A 20,607-nucleotide genomic window follows, 5' to 3' on the forward strand; every position below is an offset into this window, starting at 1 on the left:
CCTGGCGGCCGTGGCGGCGGTGGCCGAGGGCGGCCGAGCGCTCCCGCAGCTCAGCGACGACATCCCGTTCAGGGTGAACTGGCCCGGCACCGAGCTCAGCCTGGTCGGTACCGGGGCGCCTCACGGCCGCTCCGCCCGGGGACGGGGGTCGGAGCCTCCGCGCCGCACAGCGGGGCTTGGGTGGGGCTGTCGCACCGCCGGAGGGAGACCGGCAGCTCGGAGAGAATCCCGGGGGATTCTGTGCTGATAAACGGCTTGGGAAGGGCTGTGGGTGAAGGGGGATGGCTGGAGCTGGGGGCTGTAATAAARGTCTTTGTATGAACGGGGAATGGGGGAGCAGGAGTGAGGGGAGCATGGAGGGGAGCGGGGATGTGGAGGGGATCGGAGATTTGGAGAGGATCGAAGATTTGGAGAGGATCAGGGGTCTGGAGGGGATCAGRGATCTGGCTGGAGGTGGAATGTCCAACAGCAAACAGCTCCCAGACAATCTTAATCACCAAAACCCAGTCTTGTGGTAAAATTAAATCCCAGGATGTACTCTGGAGCACCACTCAGCAATTCAGGGGTATTTCTAATGAGTAGCATTAAACAATCCCGCCTGRCTGATCCGTGGGTTGGTTGTTTCCTCAGCCGACGACTGGTGTCCTGTACAAGGAGGATAATTATATCATCATGACCACTGTGGACAAAGAGAAGTACAAGTGTCTCCTGCCACTGATGGCCAGTGGCAATGAGGTGAGTTCAGGCGAGTTATTCTGTGAATATAAAATGTAGACGAGCCTTTATATTGTCAGTTTTAATGTCATGAAATATCCTCCTGTTGCAGGAAGAAGAAAARGACTACAAAGGTCCTACTCCAGGGGAACTGCTGGAACCTCTCTTTAAGCAAAGCAGCTGTTCCTATAGAGTATGTTACTTCTGTGTTGTTCATTAAATGCCAATTAAAAGGTTATAGTCCAGTCCATGTCAAGGTTTAGGGTAGTAAATGAAATACTAAAGCTGTCTGAAACAGCCTGTAAACAGGTCTTCACAACATTATGTCTTAACATTGCTGACAAAATTCTGTGTGATTGAAGATGTCAGGATTGGGATAAGTGGGTTGCTATGACAGGAATTGAAAAATATGTTGTTTTTTTTTTTTAAATTTAATTTTTTCCTGTATTTTATTTGTGCAAAAGTCAAGTTTTCTCTGATGTGTTTGTTTGAGACCACTATTGAGACTACTCACTGTGCTCTTTTGCCCCAGCACTTAATGGCATTTCACGCTGCAAAAGCCAGCATTTGAGGGGGGTTGCGGTGTGTAAAGATACCTAAACATAATTTTTAAAATGTATTTTATTTCTAAGATTGAATCTTACTGGACTTATGAGGTCTGCCAYGGAAAACACATCCGTCAGTACCACGAGGAGAAGGAAACAGGGCAGGTAGGCTGCTCACAACCCCCTTCTCCACTGGCATGTTCCTGCTGAACTCCTCCAGCAGACTTGAATTCCCCAAAAAAGCTTGGAAAGTGATAACTGATGTTTATTTTGCCTTCTTTTGATTGCAGAAAATAAACATCCAGGAATACTACCTGGGGAATATGATAATGAAGAATCCATTGTCAGAACCAGGTGTGGTTTAGATTATTTAATTTTGCTGATGYTAGTGAATTGCTTGGGGTTTAATTATTCCTGTCTGACCAGTTTGAGAGTCCTTTTTTCAGGGAAGGATCCTGGTGCAGATCTTTAGAAATACTCAAGTGCCTAAAGTGGGACTGTGGTGGAAATCAGGTCACTGAGCCCCAAATTCAAATAGCAGTTTAGAATAACTGATTTTTTGGAGCACTGTAAAATAGTTCAAAGCAATCTTCAAAATCCACAGACTAAGTGTGCAGTCATCAGAGTTGATGGAAAGAACAGAATCAGAACAGAGAAACAACATCTAGGTTGGGGTTTTTGTTTCATTCTAGGCTAGCATGTAAAAGGTGAGCACCGGTGTTTTCCTAACAGTGATTAACTGGAATGCTGCAGTCTTTTGGGGAGGATTTAGTGCTGTTAATCCCATTCCTGGATTCCTGCCTGCAGCCCTCAGTTGGGGATCTTAGTCCTGAAAAGCRAGAGGGTTTCAGAAGCTGCTTTGTTTGGCCTTTCTGGGTGAGYGGGTTGCAGCCGGTGCAGAGGTGCCCCATTTTGCTGCAGAGGACACAGAAYGTTTAATTAAAGTTACCAATTGTGTGGGGCTGGATATTGAAGTGTGATGGTCCTTTAGGTCACCATAGCTGAGTCTGGCAGGCTCTTGTGCCTCTGCCCTTCCCGCTTAGGTGGCAGATTGTGTCCTGTGTCCTTTGCCTGCTTCCTTTCTTGCAACTGCTGCTCCTGCCAAAGTACCTGCCTGTTTCCTGTCCAACTCCCACCCTTCCCAAACAGCTGCAGTAACATGTTCTCCAGCCCTGCCTTGGTGTCWGGGCTGCATTTGGCCTGTCCTACCGACTCCAGGTAGTTTTAAGATGAACTGATTTGTATTTTGCTCTGATTGCTCTGSGTCTCAGATCACTGGTGATTTCATTTCTTTCCTCTTTTGCACCTGCAAGTTGCTCTTGGCAGTGTATGAAGTACCAGCAAATACAGAAACCAGACGAGCTTCTCTGTAAAAATTTTCATTTTATTTCAAGCACACAAACTTACCTCGTTCTTAATTATTCCCTAGATCAAGAAGAGAAGGAAAATTCCAAAGACGGTGCAAAAGAGGCAAGTGAAAAACATCTATTTTAACTTTTGCCATCAGTGTGAAGGCAATTTATCTATGATCATAAAATCCCAGAAGGGTTTGGGTTGGAAGGGACCTTAAAGGTGATCCAGTTCCACCCATTGCCACAGGCAGGGACAMCCTCCATTATCCCAGGTTGCTCCAAGCCCYGTCCARCCTGGCCTTGGACACTCCCAGGGATGGGGCAGCCWCAGCRTCTCTAGGCAATCTGTGCCAGGGCCTCACCACCCTCACAGGGAAGAATTTCTTCCTGATATCCAACCTAATGATGAGATGATGTAATTAGTCCCCTCCCAAAATGAGTGTCAAGAAATGGAACTGTTTCTGAGCTGCACTTTTCTAGCTTTTAATTATCAGTCCCAGCTCAGAAAGTTAATTTTGTCTTAATACTCAAACTATTTACTTAACAATTCCCTACAGCACAAAACCCCTAAGAGATGGAGCTAAGTTGCTGACCCATCCCATAAAACTCTGTGCTTCCCTTTTCCCTTAGAGAACTTCCCCACTTGTTTAGGCCTAAGCTCAATTCTGAGTCACTGATTCTATAGCAAAACAATAGGAATACCTGAAGCWCACTGGAGTTCGGAATTAGTGAGAGCAGGATTGACCGTATTGCCAGTTTCCTGTCATTTTCATGCTGAAATGATTGTTTTTGTGCCTGTGGTGTTTGGAGTAGCCCAGAGTGGTGTTTGTGCAGTGATCTCAGCAATACCCAGGCCTGAGGAGAATTYTGGAGGTCATTTGGGGGCAGAATGTGGCCTGTTCTGGTGGCAGTGGCAGCTGTGCATCTTGGAAAGCCAGGAGAACAAAGTGTTTTGCAGTGCAGCTTTTTTTCCTCCAGCCTAGAGGAAATGAAGGCTTTTATTGCCTTTTTCTTGGACAATATTTATGATACACTTGCCGTGTCAGGATTTCCTGGAATCTCTTATCAGGAAAGGGCATGTTGGTTCTTTAATCTCATGAATGTCTTCACTCATGGTGGAKCAGTTTCTGGGAGGAGTCAGTGGCCTGGGACAGGGTGACGTGGCTAAAGCCARAGCAGGTGAAGGACAGAAAGGTCTTGGATCCCTGGAGTGTCCTGACCCCAGACAGCACCTCTGTCTTTTAATCGCATCTGTTGTGCACTGAAAACCTTCAGTAGCTCAAGCAACATGGGTTAAAAAGGGTCAGTTTGTGGGTTTGGTGCTCTTTGGGAACCCAGGAAATCTAGCTGCTTCCAAGATAGGAACTTTACCACTTTAGGGAATTAATGTCCTGAGCAGCAGCAGGATGAAACACTAAGGAGCAAACCTGAAGAGTCCTCAGTTGAAGGTGTGACAAAGTGGTCTTTACTTTGTGCACACCCCATTAACTTTGTTTGTCACAGCCATGGGTGGTGTGKGATCCTCTGGATAAGGAACAGTCCGGGCTGGGAGTGCTGAGAGCTGTAGGGCAGGTGCCAGGATGACTTTGCAGGGGTGTTTTGGATTCTTCGGGGCATAGTGCTGCAGGTGATGAGCTCGGCCAGACACRATCTGGGTGAGCAGCAGGACAGGTCTGGATGTTACAGAAACAGTTTCTGACACAGGGTCTGTTTTTAACAGTCATGCTGGCTCTGCCCACACGAATAACATTTTTCATTTCAGAGGAGTCTCAGGAATTTTCCTGTGGTTGTGACCTGTTGCTTTCCCTCACCCAGATCCCCACAAAAAACATCGAAGGGCAGATGACCCCCTACTACCCGGTGGAGCTGGGCAATGGCACTCCTTGCAGCCTGAGGCAGAACCTGCCCAGGTCCAGCACAGTGATGTACATCTGCCACCCCGAGGCCAAACACGAGATCCTCTCCGTAGCAGAAGTCACCACCTGYGAATATGAGGTGGTGATCCTGACCCCGCTGCTGTGCAACCACCCCAAATACAGGTACAATGCTCAGARCACTTCTGTCTCCACTTAGTTTGTGATTTCTTGAGGGATCTGCATGGTATTTGAAGACTGCTGATACAGTGTGTGTACACTCTGAAAGTCTATAAAACCGAAAAGTATCTTCTCCAGCCATAACCTTAACCTTGATTTTAGCTCCTCCCAACATGAGGAATTCTCTAGAAGCCATTTCCAAATGAAGAATTCACAATTTCAGTATTATTTTCCGAAAATTAAGTGTAGGATTCTTTTTTCCACCCATTCCCTGAATTGTACTGTGTTCTGAGGGATCCCCTGAGCCTCAGGCATACAGGGTTTGGATCTTCTAAGGGGTGTAAAGAGAACTGCAAAGGGAATATGGCATACAAATAAGGGAGGGATAATGGACAGGATTCCTGGATTCACACAGGTGTTGGAACAAGGGARTATTTAATCCCTGATCTGAAACAGGCCACAAAGTCTGAAGGCAAAATCCTGCATTTTTTAAACACTTGGCAGTTGGAGTTACGAAGCTGCTATTGATAAATATTTGGTATCCACTGTAAATTCTCTCACTTGGATGGGTTTGGTCATACTCTGTTATCTGTGGCACTGTCACCTGTTTACTGTGGGAACCTTTTAAGCCTCTGTAGTGGTAGAAAAACCCATAAAAAGTGCACAGGCACTTTGCTTGATAAGGATAAAATCTGGAGCTGCTCCCTCCTCCAAAGGGAAGGCATGGAARGGTTCCTGGTCACCAGCAGGAAACACTGAAAATAAACTCTCAGGATCATCATTCCCCCCCCCCCCTCCACTTACGTCACCTCAGTAAATAAGGAAAGGTGGAGGTGGCAGCCTGGGAATGCTGCCCAGTGTCACCRCAGGGATCACAACCCAAATTTCAAGTTCAATGCCCTTTTTTGCTGTGGTGTGTTCCCAAAGCAGCCCTGAGCAGTGCCYCAGCCTCCAGGGCTTTCCCTCTACACCTGGCAGTTCAGCCAGGGATGTGCCTGCACACCCTGAGCAGCGGCARATCCAGAAACTCAGAGCAGTGAACTGATCCCTGTACCTGAAGGTGTAACAGTGACTTGTTCTTACCTTGCTGGGCAGGTTCAGGGCTTCTCCTGTGAATGACATCTTTTGCCAGTCCCTGCCAGGATCCCCACTTAAACCCCACAACCTGGAACAGTTGGAGAAGCAGCAGGAAATGCTGAAGATGCCTTTTAGGAGGGTTAAGGAGGTAGGATTTATTTCAGTTTGAATAGAARAATCTTTATTTTCTACATTTTAACACATTTTGTAAGATGGTGTCAATCTTTCATTAAACTTGTTGAAGCCATCTGTACCTCACCTTATTTGGAAGGAAAACAAAACAACTGTAGGCTACTAATTTAAACTTTTGTAGCCTACAGTTCACAAAGGTGTGAAGGTCTTGACCAGAATTTTCTTTCAGCTAAAATTGACCGAAAAAGCCAACTTGTCTCTGTGTTCCGTAACTTTATATAACTTATAAGACTTTGCAGGGGACTTAATTGTATGCTTTAATTTCAGGAAGAAATGCCTTCAACAAAAGAAGAGAAATTCTCTTCCATCCACAAGCCTGTGGCTGTTGGGAGCCACCAGCTGTTAACAGTGGGGACAACCCACATCTCCAAACTGACAGATGAGCAGCTCATCAAGGAATTCCTCAGTGGTTCCTACTGCTTCCACGGGGTGAGCAGCAAAGCCATGTGGWATAAACAGCTACTCCTTAGTTGCACATCCTAGTTTACGTATTTATTTAGCTTTTATCTTCTCTGTTGAAATTCAATTTATTTGAGCAGACAGTGACATGAAACTAGGTAACAGAATTAGCTGGGAAGGATTTTTATAAACTAATAGATACAGATAGCTGGTTTAGGGTCTGGAGGGAAGAGGATGGGGTTTTTTTGGTGTCTTCTGTTTGTTTTAGGGGTTCTGTTTGGTTCTTTTTAACACTGAGATTGTTTCTCTCCCCAGGGCGTTGGCTGGTGGAAATATGAATTCTGCTACGGCAAATATGTTCACCAGTACCATGAGGTGAGTTCAAGAAGTTTTGTTATTTTCTTAATTCCTGTTAAGAAAATAGAATTCTCTGGACACAGTGAAATGATCAGCTTTTCTTTTTGTTTTTTAGGATAAGGAAAGTGGCAAGACCTCTGTGGTGGTGGGTACGTGGAGCAAGGAGGAGCACATTGAGTGGTCAAGGAAGAATGCAGCCAGGACTTTCTACCTGCGAGAGGATGGCACCCAGACAGTCAGGTACCAACCAGACTCTGCCCTACTCTCACACCTGGAACACAGGGCCCAGCCCTGTGTAATTTGGGTTATTAACAGATAAAATAAACTGCCAAGAGCAGCTTATTCAGATTTACTCCCCAGTCAACATCACAAATAAGGAATTCAGCACTTCGGGTAGGACACAGAGAAAAATCTTTCCACACTGATCGACTCTCCTTCTGCAGTAACTGCAATACAATATCTATTGCTATCTGTAATAGTATAATACTTACATTAGTGTAATTTGTTACTATTTGTATATTAAATACTTGACCAATAATGAGGTGCTGGATTGCACCACTGAAATGCCTGCTTAACAATTGTGTTTAATATTTGCAAACTCTTCCTTTCTGATCTTTTGTGGCAGGATGGTGTCTCATTTCTATGGAAATGGAGATGTTTGTGACTTGACAGACAAGCCAAGGCAGGTGACGGTGAAGTTGAAGTAAGTGAACTTTTACAAAGTGCTGTTTTGTGTCTGTTTCCTGGGTTAGGGGGTAAAGCTCCTACTGTTGTCACAAAGCTCAGAAAGCATTATGTTAACTTAAAAAAAAATTCTAAAATGCTGCAGACAGCAGTGAAATACATGTGTTACATAGTGCTTATTGTGTCAACCACCCCCATTTTCTCCTCTATTTTCAGATGTAAAGAATCTGACTCCCCTCACGCTGTGACCATTTACATGCTGGAGCCTCATTCTTGCCAATACATCCTTGGGGTACGTACAGAGACACCCTGAGGTCAGGACTGGTGATAGAGCACATCTCCAGGTCTATGTTTAGGGTGGCCCCTTCCTCCCAGTGACTCTTCCCAAGGTTCCTGCAGTGCTGAGTTCATGGTTTGGTCTCTCTGTTCCAGGTGGAGTCTCCAGTGATCTGTAAAATCCTGGACACAGCAGATGAATATGGGCTCCTCTCCGTGCCCAGCTGAGGACAGCAAAGCCCTCAAAGCCAAATCCTGGCATTCCCATGGGAACAGTGTCTGTGAGCTAACAAAGGCCTCACCAGCACAGCTCTCCAAGCTGAGGGACTCGTGAACCACTTTGTGTATAACTATGTGTATATAAGAGCTTATTGATAAACTTTTAATGATTAAAACCTTGTCTTGCACTTCCTGCTTGGCTCGTGTGTGACATGTTCCACCCTCGGCGGCAGCATCCTTAAGGTGTAAACTCAACTCAGAAAAGGCACAATAACAACTGAAGCTTCAAGGGAGCAGTTCAGCTGCCARCAGAAGGAAAAGGTGAAGCCAACACTTCCTGCTCAGGAGCCACACCACCACTTACGGGTTTCCTACTGTTCCTGCTTTCTCCAACAATTTCACCAATGTTGTCACTCTGTCTGCTGGGAACTATGTTCTCCTGTCCTTGTACCTTACCCCTCTTCAGCTGCTATTTCTGGGCTGCTTCCCAGGACATCCCGTGTATTTATTTATATTTAACACCATAGGGTTCATCTTCATACAATTATTTTGCTGAACATCCTTCTTGCTACCCTGTGGTGTATCTGCCTTGCAAAAGACATTTGGGAAGTTTTAATCTGCTGGCATTAGACATTCCTAGAAGTAATTTGGGAGGGATTGCTGGCAGCACGATCTGAAGTAGATTTATGTTATATTTTTTAAAGAGTTGTTTTCAAATAGATAAAAAAAGTCTGTAGTGGCCAACACCCAGCAGAGCTTTGAATGTTTGAGGCTGTAGCAACAATATCCGTTGGTCACTTCCATGTGCCCGCACATTTCCTCTTTCTGCAGCCCTTGTGCAAGGCACAGGAATTTCTGACGCCTGTGAGACGGAACCTGCCATCCATGTGGCAGATGAGTGGGCCCAAAATACCCAGAATGCTGCCCAAAATACCCCCTGGGCTGCTGGACTGTTGCAACAGGAACCTGTTTTAGTGTCTCACTGTGCAGAAAACCCAYGCAGCAGCAGCAGCATGATTTGGCATTTAAACTAATGGTTGTTGTTGCTCATATCCTGATTTCTGAGGCTCAGCAAGGTGGCGGAGGGAGCTGGAAAGGGGGAAGAGTCTTCTGCATTGATTACTTCCCCATGGAAAAGYCTTGTAGCCAGATTCTACTGTTCCCAGCTTTCCTGTGGAAAGCTAAACAAGGAAACGTAAACAAGCAAGAAGTTACCCAAGTTCTAATCCAGGAGCCTTTAGGAAGAGAAGACATTAAAACCAGTGTTCTCCAGACTTCAGATCCGTAACTTCCTTCTTTTACTCCCCTGAACAGCCACAGCTGGGCCAATTTTCTCCTGAGGTATGAGGTCCTGTGTGCCAGARGCATCGCTCCCTCAGGCCCCAGCAGCAAGCACAGAGTGAGAAATAATTATTAAAACAATTCACCTTCTGCTGCCTGTGCRAGGGGGTGGCTGCATCCCCTTGTTACAGCTCCGGATGATCCCTTGGGATGGTTTTCTTTAGAATCAAGGCTGCTCTGAGGAGAAGCTGGTGCCACCCAGCCCTGGGTGCCTCAGCATCCCTCAGGCTGTGCCAGGGAAAGGAGCACAACACACTCACCCTTCCTGCACATCCCTCCTTGCGGTGATTAGATCAGAGGGCAAGCTGAGAATAGTTACTTCGTGGAATGTCAGAATTCCCCTCCCGGGAGGGAACTCCCTGGTGGGAGGGGGAAGCACATCCCTGACTCAGCAGCCACAGCACCTGGTGCCCACCAAGAGCAGCTTTTGCCATGGCRTGAGCCAACAGGCTCTTGCCAAACCCGTGCTCCTCAGCCTCCACTTCCCCTTGCACAGGAAGCTCCACGCTCACAGCTATTCCTGCCCTGCATCGGGGCTGCCCCAGCACCCACATCCACCTCCAGAAGGAATAGGCTTTGCTTCCCCTCCTCTCCCAGCTCTTCCTGACCAGCAGCTGACAAAGGGGTGCTCCTACACCTTTAGCAGGTGGAGCTGTCTCAAGTGCATTTCCAGGCCATAAATGTCACACGTTTTTCTCTAGCACTACATCCAAGCCTACCTTAATAAGAGAAACTGCTGGTCAGCTGGTGCTGATCCTCTCTGGATTTGGGCAGCTCCTGTGCAGGTTAAGCTCTCCTTTAAATTACATTTCCAGTGCACAAAAAACGTCCCCTGCAAAGAGAGACTGAAGTGGCACATGACCGGTTTTGGGAATTAGATCACTGGTCCTGCTCTCTGCCACATGGTGTGGACTTCCTTTGCTCACTAAAACCTTTCTTGGTTCTTCCTTTTTCCTCAAATTCCCAAATAAGGGGCTGGTTAAAAAAAATTACACAGAGAAGGTGTTGGATAAAACAAATGCCAGAATAATTCCAGCACAGTGTGGTGGTGGAATAACTGTGCTTGTACAAAAAAAACTGCCCTTTTAACTTTGTCCCTTCCAACCATGATTGACTCTCCCTGGGATTCCTGCCCCCTGTGCTAGGATGTAGCTGTCCCATATTCCCAAAGGGAAGCACAGCCTGAGGACCATGAGCAGCCGCATTGTATTTAGATGGAGAATTGTCCAACCACAGGCCCCACATTGACAGCAGGAGCAAACATTTCCCCTGACATATTCCACTTTACCAATTTCCTGTCCCTCTTATCAAAGCAGGTTGGAATCTGTCCGGAGAACAGATGACTGCAGGGCAATTCCCAGAACCTGCTGCGGCAGGAAAGTGYCTGGTCAGACCAGACAGACAACATAAACCACCTTGGGTTTTCCAGCCCCCAGGGCTGGACAGAGGGGCCTCTGGGCTGCTGTGTGAGTTTCCAGTCACTGGTGTTTGCGAAAGAGTAGAAAAAAACATTGGAAGTGATATAAAGGCAAGCTCTGATCCCAGTGAAAGCTCCAGGTAATAACTTACAGTAAGGTTCTTACCCAGTGTCCCTGTGGGGCAGGGATGGGTTCGTCCCATTAACTGATACCAGAATGTATGATGGCCTCTCCTCCAACCTCCCTCCCCACTTGGAGCTGTTTTTACATTATTTTCTTCGAGGGAGGGGCAAAGGTGAATTACAGTTAATGTCATTTCATGGTTATGAGGAGTTTGAGTGACTTTGGTCGCATYAGCATGGGATAATAGCACAAGCAACCTGATTTTTTGATTAATGAAGCCAAGTTCAGCTTTGTTTGGATCATTCCTTGGCTCTGTTCCTGAGCTGTGCTGTTTTTGATGGAGCTTGACCACAGCAGCACCGTGTTGCTCCATCCTTTGCTCCATGTCCCCCTGAGGGCAGCACTCCGAGCTCCCTGGGCATTCCAGGCTCCCAAGGTGTGCAGTCTGTCCCTGCTGAACTCTGGCCAACCCACGCACTCCTTGCTGAATAGGGGTTTTCAGTTTTCCYCCCCACGTGTGATGCTGAGGCAGGAGCAAACCCTCGGGACAACACTGTGATGCACTAAACGAGCTACTTCCACCTTTCTATTTCCCCCTAGAAAGTGGGTTGGGCAACGAGCAGCGCGATGGGGAAAACTTGACAGATTTCATCGGGGAGGATCATCTCCGGCACCACCTCCTCCTCCTCCCGGGCACAGGGCAGGGGGCGAGGCTGGGCAGTCCCGGGGATGCCCCAACCCGGCTCGATCTGCTCCCAGCTCCACAAAAGGCACCGGAGGCAGCAGAAGGCGAGGGAGGAGAGCCCAGGAGAGCCCAGGAGAGCCCAGGAGAGCAGGTACAGGGGCTCAGAGGATGGGAGGGTGGCTGGGAGCAGGAGCGAGCTGTGCGATAAACCCGCGATGCTTTTCACACCCTGGGGGTTCGTGGCTTGCCCGCCTCTGTGCTGGCTGTTCCTGAGGGATGTGGGGTGGGSTGGGGTCCTGCTGGCAGTGGGGGACAGAGCTGGGAAGTCACTGACATCCCTTCTCTTCAGCTGAAGCTGGTGGCCCAAGCCCGGTGGGCAGCAAAGGGGACCGTGGTGACACAGGTCACTCMCCTGGAGCTGTGCACCTGCCTTTGCAGGGAATAAAGACACGGCTTGGAGCAGCGGGGTCAGGGACTCGTGACAGGGACCTGGGCAGGACTGGAGCCGGGCAGGGACAYTCCCGACACTGGGAATGCGGGCAGGGAGCTCTCCTGGCTGCCTCAGACAAGCCTTCCATATCCCACTTCCAAACAGACTGACGGGTAAGGCCAAACAAATGGCCACTGTGAACCCTTGGCAGGTGGGATCGGGGAAGATCCATGGTCACACAGTCACCTGGGGCTCCCTGGCACATCACTGAAGTGGCTGAACAGGTTTTGGAGGGGTCAGACTTACCTGGTTGTCGTGCACATATGGGAGCCATAAAACCTGAGTCCCACGGAGCCATGAAGGGCAGTTCAGATTGTGCAGAGGGAAGATGGTATTGCAGAGGCTGCCTGGGAAAGAAAAGAAAGAAAAAATAATTCAGACTTTATCGACYATGACTTCAAATGAATAGTGCTTTCTTTCAAATCATGCTTGATGGTCTCTCTGTCTCTCTTACTCCGAAGTAAGATGTGTTTTATTTTGGTATATAAAAAGGGATTCATGGATACAATTAATGAAACAATTTCTGGAGTTGTGAGTAAATGAGGATCATTTTTTAGGGGTAATCTTTAAAATATTATAATGATGGACTGACATTTCTTTCCTCCAGGATGAGGATCCTTCCTGGCTACCTTCATTTCTGCTTCATTCCTTTCTTACTCAGCGGAGCACAGGGATTCCTAGCACCTCCAGCCTTCCTGGTTTATAACTACTCCTATTCAAACCTCTCCTCTGTCTCAGAAGCACAAGCTCCAAAAACAGCAAGAACTCTCAATTTCTCACATAATGTTATTGAGAAAATTACCCAGAGAGACTTGGAAGGATTTGACAGGCTGGAAGTTCTGGACCTTTCCTATAATCGGATCAGGGATGTTGAGCCTGGAGCGTTTCAGAGTCTGCTCAACCTGATTTCTGTGGATTTGTCATTTAATGATGAGAAGCTGCTTCTGTCAGATCTCCCACCCCACCTGAAGCTCTCACCTGCTGGCAAAGCTCCGGGGTCTTTGCAGCTTTCCAAGAATTCTGACAAAACCTCAGGGGCTGCTCCGGAACCTTCTGCTYCCACCGAGGAGCTGCCACATTCCAGAGTTCTGTCTCTCCGGCAAATCCTTAACCCCAGGCTCAGGAGAGGCACAGAGAATCTTCTTCGGAAGGGAGAGAGGAACACAACRGCCCCTCCCACAGCCACACCCGAGCCCAGCCTCTGCGGAATTCCCACCAACGGGATACTCGACCTGTCCCACAGCAACCTCACCGCGGAAGAGCTGATGTTAAAACTGGATGAGAATCTCTGCCGAGCTCAGCTGGGCAGGATTTTGGAGCTTGACATCAGTCACAACAACGTGGAAATGGATCTTCTGTCACTGTTTTCCCTGTTCTACCCAATGGAAAACACGCTGTCTATMGATGCCAGCTCCAACAAGATAACCATTAACATCCTGGATCCCAAGTCCTTCTGTAACTTCCCATCCCATCAGCTTTTGTTCCTAAACATGAGCAACAACCCCATCAACAACCTGGATACGCTGTGCCTCCCTTCCAGCATCAGGGAAATTGATTTGTCCTTCACCAACATCAGCCAAATACCCCTAACTTTCGCTCAAAAACTGTTTAACTTGGAAAAAATGCATGTTCAAGGAAACCACTTCATCTACACAGCATTTTCAGACAGTGGGAATGCACTTCCAACGTGTCTCCCTCCCCCTGGAACTGTACACATCAACGCCATCTCCTTTGTCAGGAAAGAGGTTGGGACACCCATTGAAAGCCTTCCTGGGARAGTGAAACACCTGGGAATGTCCAACTGCTCCATTGTGGAGCTGCCGGAGTGGTTTGCTGACACAGYGGAAGAACTGTTATTTCTGGACCTYAGCAGCAACCACATTTCTGCACTTCCCAATTTCCCCTCCTCCCTGCGGCATCTCGACATCAGCAACAATGGCATCAGAGTCATCCCCCCCACTCTGAAATCCCTCTCCACCTTAACAACATTTAAGATTCAGAGTAACAAAATTACAGATATGCATGCTGAGTATTTCCCAWCAGCCTTAAAAGAATGTGATTTTAGTAAAAACAAGGTGAAGGTGTTGTCCTTAACTGATGCCCTGGAGAAGCTGGAAYACCTCAATGTTTCTGGGAACCTGATCAAGCAGCTGGAGCTCACCGGCCGCCTTCCTGCCCTGACCAGCCTGGACAGCAGCCACAACCTGATCCCAGAGCTGCCTGATGCCTTTGGRAAATCCCTCCCAGGGCTCAAGTATTTTAACTTATCGGGGAATAAGATCTCCTTTCTGCAGCGTGACTCTCTCCCACCTTCTCTGGTCGAGCTGGACATCAGCGACAACGCCATCACGACCATTGTGGAGGAGACCTTCGGCCCTCTGACGAGCCTCAGGGTCCTGACTGTCCAAGGGGAGCATTTTTTCTGTACCTGCGACCTGTACTGGTTCGTGAACGTCTACATCCACGAGCCCCAGCTGGAGATCAGGGGCAGGGAGGCTGTGAGGTGCAGCTTCCCCCCGGAGCGCCGGGGCTCCCTGGTGAGCAGCAGCCGGCTGACGCTGCTGCGCTGCTCGCTGGGTGTCCAGCTGGCCGTGACCGCTGGTGCCGCTGGCCTGGCCGTGCTGGCCCTGACAGCGCTCTGCTGGCGCCTGGACGGGCCCTGGTACATCAGGATGGGCTGGTACTGGTGCATGGCCAAGAGGAAGCAGTACGACAAGAGGCCRGAGAACAAGCTCTTCGACGCCTTCATCTCGTACAGCGAGCACGATGCTGACTGGACCAAAGAGATGCTGCTGGAAAAGCTGGAAAACGASGGCTTCAAGATATGTTACCACGAGAGGGATTTCAAACCAGGGCACCCCGTGCTTGGCAACATTTTTTACTGCATAGAGAACAGCCATAAGGTGCTTTTTGTTCTCTCRCCCAGCTTCGTGAACAGCTGCTGGTGCCAGTATGAGCTGTATTTTGCCGAGCACCGGGTCCTGAATGAAAACCTGGATTCCCTGATCATGATCGTGCTGGAAGACCTCCCGCCCCACAGCATCCCACAGAAGTTCAGCAAACTCAGGAAACTGCTGAGAAGGAAAACCTACTTGAAGTGGAGCCCTGAGGAACACAAGCAGAAGATGTTCTGGCATCAGCTAAAAGCTGTCCTAAAAACCACCAACGAGCCGCTGGTGAGAGCAGAGAATGGATCTGCTCTGGAAATGCAGGAGCTGGAATGAGACCCAGGGAACTGTGAGGGCTGTGACTGGGAAGCCTGTGGTCCAATAAAAGCATTTACTYCCTTCAATGGCTGCTGAGATGGCAAGGGGTTTGTCTGGATCAGCCCCAGGAGAGACTCCCAGTGGGACTGCAGCACGCCCATTATCCCCACTGATAAAGGATCCTGAAGGGATGAGGCCAGAGTGCTGATAAAAGCCTTGGATGCTTGAATTTCTCCAGCTATTTCCAGCATTTCTCTAAGTGCTGTGGATGTCACCTGAAAGCAAGAACAGCTCGGGTCACACTGCATGTCCTTGCTGCCTTCTCGAGGTGGTGGCAGTGAGCAGTGTCTTAGGACTGGAGCAAAGTTTCCTGGTTCTGGGACAGCGTAAGGCAGGAACACTCTGTGGAGGTAAGAGAGCCACAAACCACACCGCCACACAGGGAGCAGCTCCTTGCCTGATCTGGCAAGAAATGATTGAAGATTTACTTAATTTAGCCCTCTRGGAGAGGCCAAACCCACACTGCTACAGACTTTGGGTTCAGTGACTGCTGGAAGAGATGAGACTTGAAAATGTTTTTTAAGTACAAAATAAAATATACAACCAGACAATACAAAAAGAACCAGCTGAGTGTATTGGTTTCTGCTGTTAAATAACTGTGGTGAGCTTTGTTTAATCGCACATCCCTGAGGAATAAGCAGGTTCTGTACATTATTGTTTAGATTTAGGAAAGTTCCACTTGACACAGCCACCTTGACCCATTTCTAATGGGTTCAGTGCATGGCCCTTCTCCTCACCTTGCCTTCACCACTTGATAATTTTATTTATTGTGCTTGGGAAAAAACAAAAGAACTTCAGCTGATCTAACTTTCACGTTCAAGGGAAACCAACAGACTGTGACAGAAAATAAACACCACAAGAGGACAAATCATTTGGTTTAGCATGACCTGGACTTGCTCCTATGATGAGCAAACCCAAACAACTTCCCAGCAGAAGATCCCAGATGCAGGAATGCAGAAGTGCAACATGTTTGGAACACAGACTCTTGAAAGTGAATTAGCAATGACAAATTGACATGACTGTGACAAAATAAAACCAATACCAACATATTTGCTGCCAAAAGGTGAACATGAAACAAACGTCTTCATTTACAGAGATCTCTTAGAATTTGGTGCAAACCCACCTATTCTCAGCAAAATGTTTTGGCATGAACAGCTTTGAGGTTTTAAATATTGAGGATAATAACCACAGCCCTGCAGGCCAGCAGCTGAAAAAGCCAACTCTTATCACCACAGAGATCTAGGGCTTAAAAAGACTGTTATTTATAAAAATATTTCCCACATTTTTTGTTCATTTAAGCTACCAGAAGTCACTTGTTAATGAGATTAATGAGTCCCAAGTAATTAATCAGCTGTTTTTCTAGTAACCTTTATGCTTTCCTCTTTCTAAACCACTCAGTGATCATATTTCTCACTTCCTCTCTTCCCACGAATTTTCTACCTCCACATTCCGCTACTTCCCTCTCAATTCCATCGCTGCTTTTTAAAATTGCAGTGACTCTTTACTGGTTCTTTACTGGTTCTGTGCTCAGCAGGTTTCTGAAAGAAGGGGCTAAGGGGAAAAAAAATTAGAAATTATACTACAGAAGAGTCTAAACCAAATATTYTATCAAAAATTTGATTATTTCAGTTCATGATTGACTGCAAAGTTGTACTTGTTTTCAAAATCCAATCTCGATTTACTTATCAATATATTCTATGGATACTGATTTATTTACTTTACAGCTATCGATTACATCCATAAACCTCTCAAAAAACAGTTATTTAGTACAGCTGGCAACTTAAATGAGGCTTTGTTCCTTCTGCAGATTCAAAGGTGTTGCACTTTCCYATCTGGCACCATGACAGTGTACAGATGAACAATACAGTGTTAAGACACAGGTGGTATTAAGAGCACACCTGGCACCAGGAGTTAACAAAGAGCAAATTATAAAGAACTCTGATGGGACTTCAGTTTTTTTGTCTTAATAACACATCACAAAAGGCAATAAACCCTCCTGCTTGGACCCTTCTTGCCTAGCCCCCACGTGACTATTCAAATGATTTATGAGGTGTGAGTAGTTTAATTTTGAAATGTGTGATGAAGTTCATGTGATCTAAAGGCACAGGAGAATTGCACATACACACAGCAAACCCCCAAACTGCTTCATTTTTCCCTCCCGTACAATTTGTACTCAAGAGAAATTCAAATACAGAACAGCCAAACAAGACTATTGAGTTATCTTTCATACTCAGTTAAGAAAGAACCACACTATTCATTTAGAGAAAAAAAAAAACATCTGGGCAGAGAGAAAATACTTAAGGAAATAATTTCAACTTACATTTGTGTTAGAAAGTTGTTCACACTGGTTTTATTGCAAGAAAGCTGGTTTGAATTATTCAAAATTAATTCATGTTCAGTGTTAAACAAAGAACAGTATTCCAGAAGAATCTTGAAAACAGTTTAGTCAACAAAAAGCCTGAACCAAAAACTCACACAGAGCAATGTGGACATTTTGTGTTTCTAAAGTAACAAATCACCWTCCCATCACTGTCATTTTCCTAAAGATGTGGCATTTTCCTATAGCAAGGCATCAAAAGTCTGTAGCACAATTATTYTGGAGACACTGAGGCTCTGCTGAAGTCCACAGAAGCTGAAAGGTGATTGCTTGTTTGGAAGAGATCAGGACACTCAGAGCAAGAACTGTCAGGAATTTAAATGCCCCTGAATTGTTCTGTCTCCCATGGAATTCCCACAAGTGACAACACAAATGGGTGGTTTTATAAACACAAATATTTCACTTATTTCCTTGCTGTGTGGATCAACAGACAAAATTCCTAAGCAGACAGATGAAATCAAAACTGATGTTAGACTTCTTAACAAAACCTCAAAAACTTGTCATTCTGGTTTTAATAATGTTAACAGCTGACAGTTCTGCCTGTCAGGAATAGCCAAATCCCAATTGATACAAAGTCATGGGCAAAAGAGCAAGCAGCAACACAGCTCTTTGCCTAACAGCTGACCAGCTGGGAATTCCAGAGGTGACTGTGCTCCTCCTGGTCTATCAGTCCCGTAATATTGCAAAATTCATCTTTATCCTCAAGTAATGCAAATAATTAGGTATTGCATGGCTATTTCTATCAGATATAAAATACTCGTCCAAATTACTCTGGTATACATAATGCCACCATCATTAAAATCAATGTCCAGCAGATATTAACATATATACTGCAGAGATTTATTGCAGTGCCACACTTACCAAATGTCCTTCCCCAGGGGAAATATAACACTGACTAAACAAAGCCTTATCCCACTAGAAGAAGCCAAGAGTGAAATCCYGAACTTCAGTTACTTCATGGAAATTTTGCCATTTACCTTAACAGAACCAAGGTTTCACCCGTGAAGAGAAAGAACTCTTGTTATTACAGAATAACATTGATTATTCCAACCTTCTGCAACGCAAAGAGTTTAAACTCAAATAATACCAAGCATCTCCCCAATTCTTCCTTCCTGAAAATACAAGGTATTTATAATACTCTGCCTTATCAYAGAATGSGTTGGAAGGGACCTTAAAGATGATCCAGTTCYATCCTCTGCCATGGGCAGGGGCACCTTCYCTTCCCAGGTTGCTCTGAGCCCGGTCCAACCTGGCCTTGTGACAAAACCMATCGCATAGTYACGGCATTTACTTGTTTTTACTTGCCCTCATTAATATTTAGTAACAAAACCACCCTTGTGTAACAATTCCAAACACAAATCTCAAATATCCCCCTTGTTGGCTCGCCACAGAAACTCCAAAGCCACGTCACGGAGGCGACAGCTTCAGTGCAAACGGGAACGGCGGTTTTATTCACTGGCAGCAGTATCATGGGAGTTTGGAGCAATTCCTCCCCAAGCCAGAGCAGGGTGAGGAAGGTGGGCACCCTTTGCCAAGGCTACRCGGAGGGCAGCGGGATGTACCTGCTGGGCACGGCGCCGCCGGAGCGATGGAGCGCGGGCACGGAGGGCTGTGCGAAGGCGAAGGCGGGTCCCGCGGGCTGCAGGCTGTGCGGGGTGCTCACCTCCGCCGAGGGGCTGCTGTTGTACACGCTGTAGTAGGGCTCGACACGCGTGTTCATGGGGGTCGAGCTGCTCTGCCCGTAGTGCTGCTGCCCCGCGGACACCTTGGGACTCAGCACGCTGTCCTTGGAGTGGCTGGCGCCGCACGCCTGCTCCAAGCCTTTCTTCTGAGGCTTTGGGGACAACATGTAGCCCGAGTTGGTCTCGTGGTGGGACGACTTGTTCCTGTTGACCTCCAGGCTGCCTTTGCCCACGGCTCGAAGCCTCGTCTTGTGCTTGCAGCAGAARACCAGGGCCACGTACTGCAGGCACCAGAGCACTCGCCTCCGCAGCCCCGCGCTGTTGCGGGAATACAGAAAAGGATTTAATCCCGATTTGAAAAAAATGAGGGTAAACCCACACAGCTCAAATTGGTAGAGCACAAAGCCACCGCTGCTGGACAGCATGTCCTGCACCAGGGAGATGCCCAAGGGCAGGCAGCACAGCAGSACGGAGAGCACGATGACCACGCASGTCACCACCGCCCTGGAGTCTTTGGCCGTGGCCAGGTTGACCGCTGAGGCCAGCGGGTGGTGGCCAGCCAGCYTGGCGTGGCCGTGGGGCGGCTTGGCGCAGCTCTGGCTTCTGTAYAGGGCAGGCACGGTCCCGGGCCCCACGAAGGGCTGAGCCCTGGCGGTACCCACGGCCACCGCAGGCGGGCAATTCCTCGCCCGCGCGTTCCTGCGCAGGGCCCGGGCGATCATCACGTAGGACACGGACACGACGGCCACGCAGCAGATGAAGTCGGTGACGTAGAGGTAGAGRATGAGCTTGCCCTGGCCGCTGGGCAGGCCGGCCATGGGCAGGCAGAGGCGGGAGCCGCGGGTGCGCAGCGTGGCCATGGTGGCCAGGGTGAAGCTGGCGGCCCAGAGCAGCAGCGTGAGCAGCAGCGAGCGGGGCGCGGAGGCGGCGCGGTGCGGGTGCTTGCCCAGAACCACCCGCAGCCGGTGCAGCGCGATCACCGCCACCGTCTTGAGAGACATGATGATGAAGCCCGAGCTGGTCAGGTGGAAGGTGAAGCAGAAGGTGCCCGGCACKCCGCGGGCCGGGCCGAAGAACAGGACGAAGGCGAACATGGGGGCGGCCACGCCGCAGATGAAGAGGTCGCAGAAGGAGAGGTTGAGGATCATGAAGTCGAAGTCGGTGCGGAATTTCCGGAGGGCCGGGTCGAAAAAGGAGAGCAGCACGATGAGGTTGCCGTAGGAGCCCAGGCAGAAGACGAGCGCCAGCAGGGAGGCGCAGGCGGCCAGCGTGGCGGCGTGGGTGGCCTCCCGCAGCTCCGCGGGGCCGCTGCCGTTCGCGCCCAGCTGCTCCGCGGGCCCGGCCGGCAGCCGCGCCGACCCATTCATCCCGCCCGGC

General features: G+C 48.1%; 3 protein-coding genes across 3 annotated transcripts; 2 read left to right on the forward strand and 1 right to left on the reverse strand.

Moving 5' to 3' along the window:
• Positions 1-6: 6 nt before the first annotated feature.
• Positions 7-8,024, forward strand: ERLEC1 (endoplasmic reticulum lectin 1). Its single transcript, XM_057381987.1, has 14 exons — positions 7-103; positions 631-735; positions 827-907; positions 1,347-1,424; positions 1,550-1,613; positions 2,689-2,729; positions 4,427-4,650; positions 5,740-5,869; positions 6,181-6,342; positions 6,628-6,687; positions 6,785-6,909; positions 7,295-7,372; positions 7,570-7,645; positions 7,786-8,024. The coding sequence occupies exons 2-14, from the start codon at positions 673-675 to the stop codon at positions 7,855-7,857; spliced, it is 1,254 nt and encodes a 417-aa protein (XP_057237970.1). The 5' UTR covers positions 7-103; positions 631-672; the 3' UTR covers positions 7,858-8,024.
• Positions 8,025-12,513: 4,489 nt separating this feature from the next.
• On the forward strand, positions 12,514-16,108 carry LOC130582994 (toll-like receptor 2). The gene has a single exon (XM_057382020.1). It carries the CDS (start codon positions 12,514-12,516, stop codon positions 15,127-15,129), a length of 2,616 nt encoding a protein of 871 aa, XP_057238003.1. The 3' UTR covers positions 15,130-16,108.
• Positions 16,109-17,458: 1,350 nt separating this feature from the next.
• On the reverse strand, positions 17,459-20,601 carry GPR75 (G protein-coupled receptor 75). The gene has a single exon (XM_057382032.1). The coding sequence runs from the start codon at positions 20,595-20,597 to the stop codon at positions 19,086-19,088; it is 1,512 nt and encodes a 503-aa protein (XP_057238015.1). The 5' UTR covers positions 20,598-20,601; the 3' UTR covers positions 17,459-19,085.
• Positions 20,602-20,607: the final 6 nt, after the last annotated feature.

This window comes from Malurus melanocephalus, unplaced genomic scaffold (genome assembly GCF_030028575.1).
Source record: "Malurus melanocephalus ecotype Western Australia unplaced genomic scaffold, MMel_1.1 scaffold_13, whole genome shotgun sequence".
Classification (NCBI taxonomy): domain Eukaryota; kingdom Metazoa; phylum Chordata; class Aves; order Passeriformes; family Maluridae; genus Malurus; species Malurus melanocephalus.